The sequence below is a fragment of the Artibeus jamaicensis genome, unplaced genomic scaffold, assembly GCF_021234435.1.
Source record: "Artibeus jamaicensis isolate MK-2021 breed Jamaican fruit bat unplaced genomic scaffold, CSHL_Jam_final contig_3188, whole genome shotgun sequence".
Lineage (NCBI taxonomy): Eukaryota > Metazoa > Chordata > Mammalia > Chiroptera > Phyllostomidae > Artibeus > Artibeus jamaicensis.
This window is the reverse complement of record NW_026521745.1, coordinates 157,774-171,163: the sequence shown is the minus strand read 5'-3', so window position 1 is coordinate 171,163 and position 13,390 is coordinate 157,774. Positions and strand designations below refer to the sequence as shown.

Below are 13,390 nucleotides of genomic sequence, written 5' to 3'. Positions count from 1 at the left end.
CGTTCAATTTAAGATCTTTCTATGACGAGCGATTTTTTTAAATCGAAATTTGAACATTTTGCATTATGAGAATGAATTTTATTTGTGTTTTGTTTTGGCTGACTTTTTTTTGACATTGCTCTGCCAGGGGAAGAGACACCACTTCATTATTGCCATTTAAAAGAAGTCCAGTTTTCCCACATGTACTCTTTGACACCCAAGGTAGGAGATGGTCATTGTTTCTGCTGGGTGGGGTGAGTTCCTGCTTCCACCATGGTCCCTACTGACACTACAGCCTTGTCACTGCTGATAATGAAATTCCTAACTCTCCACTATTTCCTCTGACACTACCCCAACTGAGAGGGGGAGGGGTGCCTCCTTATTACTTGGGGTGGGGGTGGGGAGAATTCCAGGCTCCCCATGTGCTGCCTGCTGAAACCACAGAGTGATAAGACTCATGAAGGGCCTTTGGGGATTAAAGTCATGGCTCCCTATTTGGCCTTTTGGGGTACTGGGTGTCTCCTTATAGCCTTATGAGGATGGAGGTCTGGCTTTCTCTCACTTGGTGTTTGCTGGCATGCATAAGGGTGGGGCCAGTATTTCTTTCTGTGGTATTTGTCTTAAAGTTTTCTGTCTTGCTGGCCTACCCCTTTCCTTATCTGTTAGCTAAAGAAAGCAGGCTTTTTATTTGTTAAATGTACCCATGAACATGTTCTGCTTTCCAGCTTCTTCAGCTCAAGTCTGGGAAACATGAGGAAAACTCACTGCCATTATGTTCAGCAGGTCTGGACCCCTTTTGTCTCCACCTTTCTACTTATATATTTTTACATATAATTTCCAGGGTTTTTATTTGGACTTAGTGGAAAGAACAGGGGAAAGTGCATCTTCTCTATGATCCTAGAAGAAGTCTCCATTTTATTGTTTGATTGATTGATTTTTACAGAGGAAGGGAGAGACAGCAAGAGAGGAACTGAGATCAATTTGTTGTTCTCCTTATTTATGCATTCATCAGTTGCTTCTTGTATGTGCCCGACTGGAGATTGAACCTACAACCGAGATGTACTGGGATGATGCTCTAATCAACTAAGCTACCTGGCCAGGGCCTCTGTTTTATTTTTAATGTTAAACTACTTCCTAAAGATTAAGGGCCCTCCCTACATATAATGAAGTATCATTCAAAGTTAAAAAGGAAAGAAATGCTGATACATGATAAAACATGGATGAACCTGGAGGACATTATGCTAAATGATAATGATAGTCACACAAGAACAAATAATGGGATTCCACCTATATGAGGTTACTAGAGCAGACAAATTCAGAGACACAAAATAGAAAGCTGGTGTGTCAGGGACTAGGGAGGGGATGCTTGAGAGTTGTTTTAAATGGGTACAGAGTTTCAGTTTGGGAAGATGATGAAGTTCTTGTTACAAATCATTGTGAATGCACTTAACACTACCGAACTATGAAGAATTAAGCACCATGGTTAAGATGGTAAATTTCAAGTTATGTGTATTTTCCCACAACTTAAAAGAAACTAAGGCCCTGTATATCATGTGATATACTGCTAATATACCTGTTGCATATTCAATAAATATTAAAAGTTCCAAAACATACTTGGCAGTGACTAGGTATCTGACTGGAGAAAGGAAGAAATAAAATAAACAGAAAGAATTTTGTCTTCGAGAGTTGAAGTTTAATTGGGAAGCTGAACAAAAATGCATAAAGATATAATTAAAAAAATAAAGATAATACAAACAAAATTCCAATACTGCACCAAATGCAGAGAGAAAGTAACTTACAAAGAAATAGTAAATGAGTAAGAATAACTGGAATCAACATGAGCACTGAAATTATTGTGAAAAAGAAAAGAGAACCCAGTAAAGTACAGCAATGATGAAACAGGACTATTCAAGAAATATAGTGCATATAACATGTTTTGAATAAAATAATCAGATGCCCATTCAACTCTTTTTACAAATTTAAGCTATTCTGTCTGTTTTTAATTATTAAGTGCCTGAAATATTACCTTTCTCGTTCCATTTGCCTTAGGTGATCATTTTTTATAGCTTCGATCACTAAATTAGTATGTGGATCATCCTGGAAACATGAAATTGGAAAAAAAATCAGTAACTCAGAAGTAAACACTAAGAACTTAGATTTCTAATCACCCTCACCATGAACTAGTTGTAGAAAATGAACCATAAATTAACCTTCCTACACCATTTTCCCTTAAGTAGAACATTTTTTCTTATTTCTGATTACCTGTCACATTCTCCAGTGAAGTAACACAGATTTTTAAAAAACTGTTTTATTGAATTTATTGGGGGTGATGCTGGTTCACAAAACTATATAGGTTTCAAGTGTACAAATCAATAAAACATCACTGGCACTCTGCATCATACACCCACTGATACAGGCAAAGCCTCTTTCCATCCCATTTCCCCCACTCCTTTGCCCACCTCCACCTACCCCCAACTCCCTTTACTTCTGGATCACCACTCTACTGTCCATGTCTTTGTTACGTATATATACATACCTGTTTTATTGCTTAATCCCTTCACCTTCTATCCAGTTCCCCACCCTCTTCCCCTCTGACAGCTGTCAGTATGTTTGCTGTATCCATGCCTCTGTTTATATTTTGTTTGTCAATTTATTTTGTTCATTAGATTTCATGTATAAGTGAGACCATATGTTATTTGTCTTTCTCTGACTGGCTTATTTCACTTAGCATAACAATTTTCAGGTTGATCCATGCTGTCACAAAAGAAAAGATTTCCGTTTTTTATGGCCCACTAGTATTCCATTGTGTAACTGTACCAGAACTTCTTTATCCACTCACTTACTCATGGGCACTTGGGCTGTTTCCAGATCTTGACCATTGTAAATAATCCTGCAATGTACATAGGAGTGCATATATTCTTTTGAATTACTATTTATGGGTTTCTTAGAATATATTCCCCTGTGGGATTTCTAGGTTATAAGACGAACGCATTTTTAACTTTTTGAGAAAACTCCACACTGTTTTCCACCGTAGCTGCACCAATCTGCATTCCCACCAACAGTGTATGAGGTTTTCTTTTCTTCACATCCTGCCCAGTACTTGTTGATTTATTGATGGTAGCCATTCTGACAAGTGTGAGGTGATATCTAATTGTGATTTTAATTTGTACCTCTCTGACCACTGTGATGTTGAGCATTTTTTTCATAGCTCTGTTGGCCATCTGTATTACTTTCTGGAGAAGTGTGTATTTAAGTCCTTTGTCCATTTTTTAATTGGATTGCCTACCTTGTGTTAAGCTGTATTAAGTTCTTTATATATTTCAGAAACTAACCCCTTATCAGATGTATCATTAGCAAATATGTTCTTCCAGTCAGTGGGTTGCCTTTTCACTTTGTGGATGGTTTCTTTTACTGTGCAAAAGCTTTTTAATTTAATATACTCCCATTTGTTTATGGTATTCTTGCCTGAGGAAATGTATCAGCCTATATATTGCCTATGTTTTCTTCTATGATTTTCATGGTTTCCTAACTTATATTTAAGTCTTTTACCTGCTTTGAGTTTATTCTTGTGTATGGTGTAAGTTGGTGGTCTAGTTTCATTTTTTGGCATATCTGTCTAATTTGCCCAACATTGTTTATTGAAAAGACTGTCCTTACTCCATTGTATGCTCTTGCCTCCTTTGTTTAATAATAATTGACAATAAAGGCATTTATTTCTGAGCTCTCTGTTCTGTTCCATTGATCTATATGACTGTTCTTTTTTTCAATACACAGTTTTTATTGCATCTTTAAAATTACATAAATAAATGTAAGGAATATTGCAAGTAAGTGTGAAGAATCATTCAGCACCTTGCTGTTTCTATAGCTGGACAATTTAGATTTTACTCATCAGCCTGCTGAACTGTTCTTTTTTTCAGAAACACAGATACCATTAGAAAATTCTCTGATATCCCTTTTTAAATTGTTGTGGCTTGCTGAATTAAACCCGCTAAATTTGATACAAATTCAATGTCATTTCCTTCCAGAATCAATCATCTTTCTTGGCCTGAGATACTAAACAAGCAATGCATGACCTCATCTGAACTCTGAGAATATATTTTTCAACCAAGAAATTTCTGATTTCAAGAAGAGAACCATTCTCCTCAATAACAACATTGATGGGGAAGTGAATGTACATAAACCTCATCTTGTAGCGAAAACCCAGGGTAACACCCTTGATCATGTTCTCTACATGACTGCAGACAGTGCAAATGGTGGCCAGTTCCTTTCTATTTCCTCACCTAGAGCCTCTTCTTTTTCTTTCCAAGAAGACTGAGTTCTACATCAATGTGGTTGAAGTCCTTCTGCAGGGTGCCTCTGGGGCCCTTCTGAGTAACTGTGCACCCCTTCAGAATGATGTCAACATTTTCAGGGATGTGGACAGTCTGATTGCTGAGAATGGTCTTCATTCTTGCAGTAGAAATGGCAGAGAGAGCTATATGCCTGTTCTGATGCCAGTATCAGGTTGTTTTTATTACAATAGCCTGTATTATAGTCTTATAAAAGGTATTGTGAACCCTCTGACTTTGTTCTTCTTTCAAGATCACTGAAGCTATTTGGGATTTCTTTTTGTTGTTGTTGTTCCATATACATTTTTGGAGTATTCTACATCTGTGGAATATGCCATTGGTATTTCAATAGGAATTGCACTGAATCCAAAGATTGCTTTGGGTAGTGTGGACATTTTAATGTTAGTTCTTCCAACCCATTAACATGGTAATTGCTTTCACTTGTTTGTATCCTCCTCAATATCTTTCTTCAGTATCCCATAATCTTCCAAGTACAGGTCTTTTACCTCCTTGGCTAAATTTATTCCTAGGTATTGTATTTTTGTTGTTGTTGTGATAGTAAATAGGATCATTTTCTCAATTTCTCTAATAGTGCATTATTGGTAAATAAAAATGCCAATGACTTCTGAATATTAATTCTGAATCCTGCTACTATGTCAAATTCATTTATTAGAGCTAGTAATTTTTTGGTAGAATCTTTAGGTTTTTCTGTGTACACTATCATGTCATTTGCAATAATGAGTTTTACTTTCACCTTTCTTATTTGGATGAATTTTATTTTTCTTCTTATCTAATTGTTGTGGCTAGGACTTCCAGTACTGTGTTGAATAAGAATGGTAAAAGCTCACATCCCTGTCTTGTTCCTGATCTTAGGGGAAACACTTGTATTTTTTGTCCATTGAGTATAATGTTAATTGTAGGTTTGTTATACATGGCCTTTATTATGTTGAGCTATGTTCCCTTTATTCCCACTTTGCTGAAAGCTTTTATCATAATTGGGTGATGTATTTTATCAAATACTTCACCAGCATCTATTGATATAATCATGTGATTTTTATACTTCATTTTGTTTATGTGATATATTGTACTTATTGATTTGTGAGTATTGTACCAACCTTACATCACCAGAATTCTACTTGATCATGGTGTATTTCTAGATCCAGTATAATAATATTTTGCTGAGGATTTTAGCATCTATGTTCATCAGGGATATCGACCTATAATTTTCTTTGTAGTGTCCTTATTTGGTTTTAGATTTATAGAAATGCTGGCCTTGTAAAATAGCCTGGAAGTCTTCCCTCCTCTAAAATTTTTTACAATAGTTTGTGGATAGGTGTTAGTTTTTCTTTGAATGTTTGGTAAAATTCCCCTGTGAAGCCATTGGGTCCAAGACTTTTGTTTGCTGGGAGTTTCTTTTATTACTACTTCTATTTCACTAGTTACAATTGGTCTAGGTAGGTTTTCTGATTCTTCCTAATTCAGTTTTGGAAGATTCTATGTTTCTAGTAATTTATCCATTTCACTCAGGTTGTCCAATTTTTTGGCATATAGTTGTTAACAGTATTTTCTTACAATCCTTTGTAGTTTTGTGGTTTCAGCATTTAACTTTTCCTCTTTCATTTCTGGTATTGTTTATTTGGGTCCTCTCTTTTTTTCTTGATGAGTCAGCTTAAACATTCCTTTATCTTGTTTTTCTTTTCAAAGAACCAGCTCTTGGTTTCATTGACCTTTTATAATTTTTTGTCTCTATGTTATTTATTTGTGCTCTAATTTTTATTCTTTCCTTCCTTCTACTTAACTCTGGGCTTTGTATTTTGCTCTTTTTGTATTTCTTTTAGGTGTTTGTTTAGACTGTTTATACAGTGAGATTTTTCTTGCTTTTTGAGGTAGGCCTGTAATTTATGAACTTCCCTCTCAGGACTACCTTCGCTGTGTCCCATAGATTTTGGGTTATTTTGTGTTCATTGTAATTTGTTTCCAGGTAACTTTTGATTCCTCCTTGATCTCTGTTAACCACTGACTGTTTAGTAACATGTTATTTAGCCTGCATGTATTTGAAAGTTTTTCAGTTTTTTAATCTTTGTTGATTTCTAGTTTGATACTATTGTGGTCAGAGAAGATGCTTGATATGATTTTAATTTTCTTGAATTTTTTAAGACTTGTTTTGTCCTAATATGTGGTCTATCTTTGAGAATAGAATGTTCCATGTACACTTGAGAAAAATGTGTATTTTGCTGCTGAACCAACACATGCTGAGCAGCTGATAAAAAGATCAGGCTGGACAGAAAATGGCCAAGTACATAGAAACTGTGTGATGCTGTTACTGTAGAGTATAGACAGTCAGCTGGAGCACTGGAGAGTCTCCCCCATTGGCCAAGATGGGAGCAGGAGGAGGCTGTTAGACTGAGCCCCACCAAAAGCTAGAAATATGAATGGATAAAGCCTCACTGTGCCAAAAGCTAAAATTATAAATGGACAGGGCCCAAGTGCCCTGAAAGCTTGAAAGTTGAATGAATAGGTCCCATGAGCACACCAAAAACTAGCAAGATTATTGAATAGGGAAAAAGCGCTTCCCTTCCTATCCCTATAAAAATGGTGGGTGTGAACTAGAAAAGAAATGGTCTTTGAGGCAGTAGTCCATCATTCTCCCAGGTTGTCTGACACCTAAATAATACCTTTTTACTTTTGCACAGCACCTGCCTCATGAGTTTGGCTTCTGTTGTGCTAGGCAGTCAAACCTCCATTTTGTTCAGTTATAAGATTATCAAATCTAAACTCAAATACAAATGATTTAATGATCATCAGTTACTTAGCTTCGGCCATATCTTCACTCCCTTTAAAAGCGCTGATGAGTTTTTCACAACATACAATACTTTTTCTCAAAATGAAAGTAATTAATATATAATAGTTAAGGTTTCCCCAGCACTCATATATTCCACATAGTGCTTTAAGCATTTCATGTGCATTACCTAATTTAATACTCACAACCATGTAAGGTGGGTTATTACAATTAGCCTTATTTTATATGCAATGGAACTGAGGTACAAGAGAGTAAGAACTGAGTGTTGGAGCCAAGAACAAAGCTGCAATGCCCTTAAATCTGTTAATAGAATCTATTAAGTTCAATTTATGGAACTGACATTATGATACTATTTTGATTTTTAAATACAGGCAGTTTTACATGGTTTGACTTAATGTAAAATAATAGTGGTAAACCAATGAGTTATGCATATAAATATGAAAAATATTTCAAAAGCATTAAGAAAATTAATGAGTAGTTTCTCATACCAGAAAGTACTACCATTTTGGAATACTTCCTTCCAGATTATGTTCATGTACGAATGTATATCAGTATTTTTCACTTAACATTACATAACATTTCCTCAGGTCTCTGAAAATATGACTTTTGTATTATGCTGCATCCTGTGAAGAAGGATGAAGAATGGCTTCTTTTCATTTTTGATGTATTTAGTACACATGATTTTACTTCCCTCTGCTCAATAATGACTACAGGAACAATTTTTAAAAAGGCTTTATATTATTCTTTTCTTATTGTTGTCCAATTATAGTTGTCCCTATTTTCTCCCCGTTATTCTCCACTCCCCTACCTATGCCCCCATATCCCACAGTCAGTCCTTCTCCCATTACCTTTGTCCATGGGTCCTTTACACATAGTTCCTTAAATTGACCCTTCCCTTTCTTTCCCCATTTATTTCCCTCCCCACTCCCCTCTTAAAGAATGTGTATTTTGCTTCTTTGGGATGAAAGGTTCTGTATATAACAGTTAAATACGTTTGATGTAGTGTGTTGTAGAGTGTCACAATATCCTTGTTGATATTTTCTTTGGAAGATCTATCTACTGTTGACAGTGGGGTGTTAAAATCCCCTACTACAAGTGTGTTGCTATCTATATCTTTCATGAAGTCCTGCAAGATTTTCCTTACATATTTTGGTGCTCTTATGTTGGGTGCATGTTTATAATGTTTATGTCTTCCCTTGAGTATTATGAAGTATCCTTCTGGGTCTCTTTTATGGCCTTTGTTTTGAAGTCTATTTTGTCTGACATAAGTATTGGTACCATGGCTTTTTTACCTGCCCATTTACTTGTAATATTTTTTCTCCAGATCTTAACTTTCACTCTGTGTAGGTCTTTTGTTGTGAGGTGGGTCTCTTGTAGACAGCACATGTGTAACTCATGTTTTCTCATCCATTCAGCTACCCTATGTCTTTTGATTGGAACATTTAATCCCTTTACATTTAAGGTTATTATTAATATGTACTTATTCATTTTCATTTTCACTCTTTGTACCTGTGCTCCTCTTTCTCACTCTTTTTCTTTATCTTCTTAAAGCAGTCTCTTAGCATATCTTGCCATGTTGGTTTGGTGGAGGTGTATTCTTCTAGCCTTCTTTTGTCTGGGAAACTCCTTATTTCACATTCCATATTAAAGGACAGGTTTGCTGGGTAGAGTAGTCTTGGTTGCAGGCCTTTGTTTTTCATTAATTGGATTATTTCTTGCCATTCCCTTCTGGATTGTAGCATTTCTGTTGAGAAGTCAGCTGCTAACCTTATCAGGGCTCCCTTGTATGTTACTTCCAATTTTTCACTTGCTGCCTCCCTTGCTCCCTTGTTGCCTATCTCCCTCTCTTTGTCTTTGGATTTTGCCATTTTAATTATGATGTGTCTTGAAGTGAACCTCTTTGGGTTCTTCTTCATAGGGATCCTCTGTGATTCCTGGACTTGTGTCACTTTTTCTCTCACCAAATTAGGGAAGTTTTCCATCATTACTTTTTCAATCAGGTTTTCTATTCTTGCTCCTCCTCTTCCCCTTCTGGTATCCCTATTATATAGATATTATTATGTTTCGTATTTTCCTGAAGTTCCCTTAACCCTTCTTCATTCTTTCTGGGTATTTTTTCCTTTTCTTGCTCTTTTTGGGAGTTTTTCCTACTTTGTCCTCTAGCTCGCTAATTTGATCCTCTGCTTCATGTAGCCTGCTTTTGATTACATTTACTGTGTTCTCCAATTCTGAAAATGTAGTCTTCATTTTCTGTTGGCTCTTGTTGATTGTTTCTACATCCTTTTTCATGCTGTTCCCACTAAGTTCCATGTAACTTCCTTGCAGCTTTTTGTAATTCTCACTGAGCTTCCTTATAACCATTGTTTTGAATTCAGTATCTGATAGTTTATACTTGCCTTTATTTCACTTAACACTCTTTTGAGGGAGTCCTCCCTTTCTTTTGATCGGGGGTTGTTTCTTTGTCTCCCCATTTTAAGACAGGATCTTCTTATTTGCTTCTGCTTCTTATGTGGATCTGCTTTGACTCCTTGTCTCTGTGGTGTGAACTTCTGTTGTATGAGACCTGTGAGATTCAGTGGTTCAATCTCCTTCATCTTCTGAACTTGATGCTCTTGAGATGCCCTTTATCCCATTTATGCTGGTTTTCTGGATGTAGCTGGATTATGATTGCTATTGGGTTATTCTTTGGTGGGTCCTTCCACCCAGCTGGTTGACTGAGGGTCACTCCACCCACCATGTCTTGTATACTGTTGTGCAGGTGCTGTCAGAACAAAACCACAAAGCCCAGGAAACAAACCCATACCCACAAAAATAACTCCTATCTGCAATCCTGCTATTAACAGCAAATGAAACAGTATTAATAAGCATGTGAAGAGATTAAGACTATTATAAGAAAGGAGAGCATATATGAGATGACCTAATCAAAGGAAAATGATCTTGAGAGGGTAGAGGGAGGACCACTAATAAGAGTAGGGAATCTGAGCAATGTGAAGAGGGGATGAACAATATACATCATAAATAAAAAAAAGAATGAAGAAGGCAGAATGGAGTAAGAGAAGGGAAGCATACAGTATTAGGTTTAAACAGAAGAAGATGGACCCAAGGAAGCCCACATCAAAGCACATCATAATTACATTGCTCATGGTTAAAGATAAGGAATGAATCCTAAAAACAGCAAGAGAAAGGGAGACAGTTACCTACAAAGGAGTTCCCATTAAACTATCAGCTGATTTCTGAAAAGAAACCTTACTGGCAAGAAAGGGCTGGCAAGTAGTATTCCAAATCATGAAAGGCAAGGACCTACATCCGACATTACTCTATCTAGCAAAGCTTTCATTTAGAATAGAAGGACAGATAAAGTGCTTCTCCAATAAGGTCAAGTTAAAAGAGTTGACTTGATCTTGGTGAGATTCACCATGCCCTTATTATAGGGAATGTTAAACGGACTTACCTAAGAAAAAGATCACAACTATAAACATGAAAATGCGAAGAAACTCACAACTATCAACAACTGAACTTAAAAACAAAAGTAAACAAAAACAAATGAAGCAAACAAATAGAATAGAAACAGAATCACAGAAATGGAGATCAAATGGAGGGTTATCAGTGGGGAGGGAGAGAAAGAGGGGGGAGAATGGGGAAAAGGTACAGGGACTAAAAAGCATAGATTATAGGTACAAAATAGACATGCAAGAGTAAGAATGGTATAGGAAATGAAAAAGCCAAAGAACTTATATGTACAGCCCATGGACATGAACTAAGGGTGGGTGGGGGTGAATGCTGGAGGGAGAGAGGGTATAGGGTGGAGGGAAATAAATGGGAGAAAAAAATGAAAGAACTGTAATAGCATAAACAATAACATATACTTTAAAAAATAGAATAAAATAAATGAAGAGAAACAAAAAGGAAAAAAGTAAATAAATGATAAAAAATAGGAACCAAATTGAAAAAAAAGATCTGCCACAGCACTACGAACAACAAATAAGCTAAAATTAATATAGATGGGATAGAAATAAGAGGGAAAAAAAGAAAGAAAAGCTTAAGAGATATCTAGAGTAAAGAGAAGTGACTTTGAGATGATAGAGGGAACAGGAATACTAAGAGTGAGGAGTGAAAACCAGGCTACAATAGGGAAAAATTTAAAATTGAGAGGAAAAAAAGGGGAAAAAAGGCAGGATAAAAGAGAAAAAATGAAGAAAAAGAGGCTAAGGCAGCGAATATTAAAATTTGAGACAAAAAATGTAGGAAAGGGGAACAGTAAAATTTGAGGTTTGAAATACAAAATAGTGAAGAGCTAGAAATAAAATTAAAAAAATACAACAACAACTACCCTATTCACAACCAAAAAGCAATGACTGCTAAAGGTGGAGAGAGAACATGGGTATATTAAGAGCAGAAAAAAGAATGTGAGATTATGATTGACAAGGAAATTGGTTTGGAGAGGCTGCACAAGGTAGAAATAGAGTGTGGAATGGAAACAAGGTGTAGCAAAAGAGAAAGCAAAATTTAAAATGAAAATAATAGAGGAAAGAAGAAGGTAAAATGGGGTAAGAGAAGGGAGGAGTAAAATAGGTGAACTGAAATAAGCTATAATATAAAATCTAGTGACCTAATAATATGCACAAACTTGAAGGACAAGAAATGAATGTCAAAAAGCTATGCAGGAAAGAAAATACCGCAAATCATGGAAAAGACAATGGTGGATTTCATCCCGGTAGCATCTAGTATCTACCACTGTTTTTTCTTTCTGGCTCTGCCTCTGGTGATGTGAGATGGTGACTCCATCTTGCCTCAGGCAGCCTGTTCAAGACTACCAGGAATCTACTGTTTGTGGCTGAGTCCTTCAGTTGTTAATCTAATCACTCTGCACACAGCAGTAAGGCTTCAGCACCACAAGGCGGGATAGAGTCCATCCTGAGATGGGGTTATTGCTTCCCCACATGCTGCTGCCACTCGGAAGGGAGTGGACTGCCTGAGCACGATGGCTGCTGCAGCACGGGGAATGACTCAACACCAGGATACCAGAGGCTACTCTCTCAGTTCTCTCCCCAAAACCTCTGTCTGCAGTCTCTCCTCAAGCATCTCTAGTCCGCTCTGACCCCATCCTTTGCTGGAGCCCAGGGTTAGTGGCTGCAAATGAAGACTTATGCATTGGCCTGTTAAACAGCTCTTGGTGTCTCCAGCCATCCATCTCTGGCAGGGAGCAACCCAGCCACTTTTTGAAGCTGGATGTTAACTGTGTACTTTTTGGACTCTGGTGCTGTAGGCTAAGGATCCCAGCTTAGGGTTTAGACCTCAAACTTCTCAGGGGGATCCAACCAGCCACTTAAATATCCCTCTGTCACTTTAGCTGCTACCTGTCGGTGCCGAGCTGGGCCTCTCACATCTCCATTACACTCCCTACCAGTCACATTGTGCTGAAGCTATTTCTTCTGTCTGTTTATGGTTATAAGGCTTCACTCTCACTATTGTTCAGTTGTTTGTCCCAGATGATTTCTCCACAATTTAGTTGTAACTCCAGATTAGTCCTGGGAGGAGGTTAGTGTAACTTCCACTCACTCCTCTCCCATCCTGGATCTCTCACTTTATATTATTCTTTAATATATCTTCATATTAAAAATGGCATGCAATCTTGTTTTTCCTAATATTCTTTGTTTTTCTGACTAAAACTGTACAGTCAATCTGTTTTAATCATATTCTAGTTCTACTTCAGTGGATTCCCATTCTCAAGCTAATTTAAATAATAAATGAAAATGATAAAATACATTAATTAATCTTATTTAATTGAAACACTTCAGAGTTAGGGGAAACCTAAGAAGTCACACACTCCAACATTTTCATTTCTGGAAACAGAAAAGCAAGGGTAACTAAGAGCTAGCTACCACAGTCTTCCTCATACTCACACTCGGTGAAATGTATTTATCATCTTCATCAATTTCTAATGGGACAGCAATCAGTTTTTGAAAAGCCTTCTTCATTTTCTCTCGATCTCCAACAGCAAAATAACTGAGAATGAGGTTGAAGCCGGCCTTCAGGTTTGGTGCCATGCTCATTATGTGCTCAAATGAATTAATGGCATCAGAGTACTGGCCTGTTTTAATAAATGTAACCCCAATGTTCTGCATAATTTTAATCCTAAAGAGAAATAAAGAGGGATTAGCTTTAAGTCTGAACTCCTCAGTATAGAAGTCAAGACATTCTACAGATAGTTTTCATCTTTTCTTTTCCACTTGACTTTTTTGTTTTGTTTTGTTAAAGCTCTACTGAGGCTAAATTCACATAT

The 13,390-nt window shown here is 36.7% G+C and overlaps 1 protein-coding gene and 1 pseudogene across 3 annotated transcripts in view; both read right to left on the bottom strand.

The window, feature by feature from the left end:
- IFT88 (intraflagellar transport 88) overlaps nt 1-13,390 on the bottom strand; it is a 187,376-nt gene that overhangs the window by 123,452 nt on the left and 50,534 nt on the right. For all 3 annotated transcript variants that reach the window (XM_037157650.2, XM_053663493.1, XM_053663492.1), the window contains 2 exons: nt 13,011-13,242; nt 2,006-2,076 (listed from right to left, as the gene is read on the bottom strand). In XM_037157650.2, the coding sequence (XP_037013545.1) occupies nt 2,006-2,076; nt 13,011-13,242 (303 nt within the window). The remainder of the gene's footprint in view (nt 1-2,005; nt 2,077-13,010; nt 13,243-13,390) is intronic.
- Nucleotides 2,598-7,316, bottom strand: LOC128627118 (60S ribosomal protein L9-like; annotated as a pseudogene).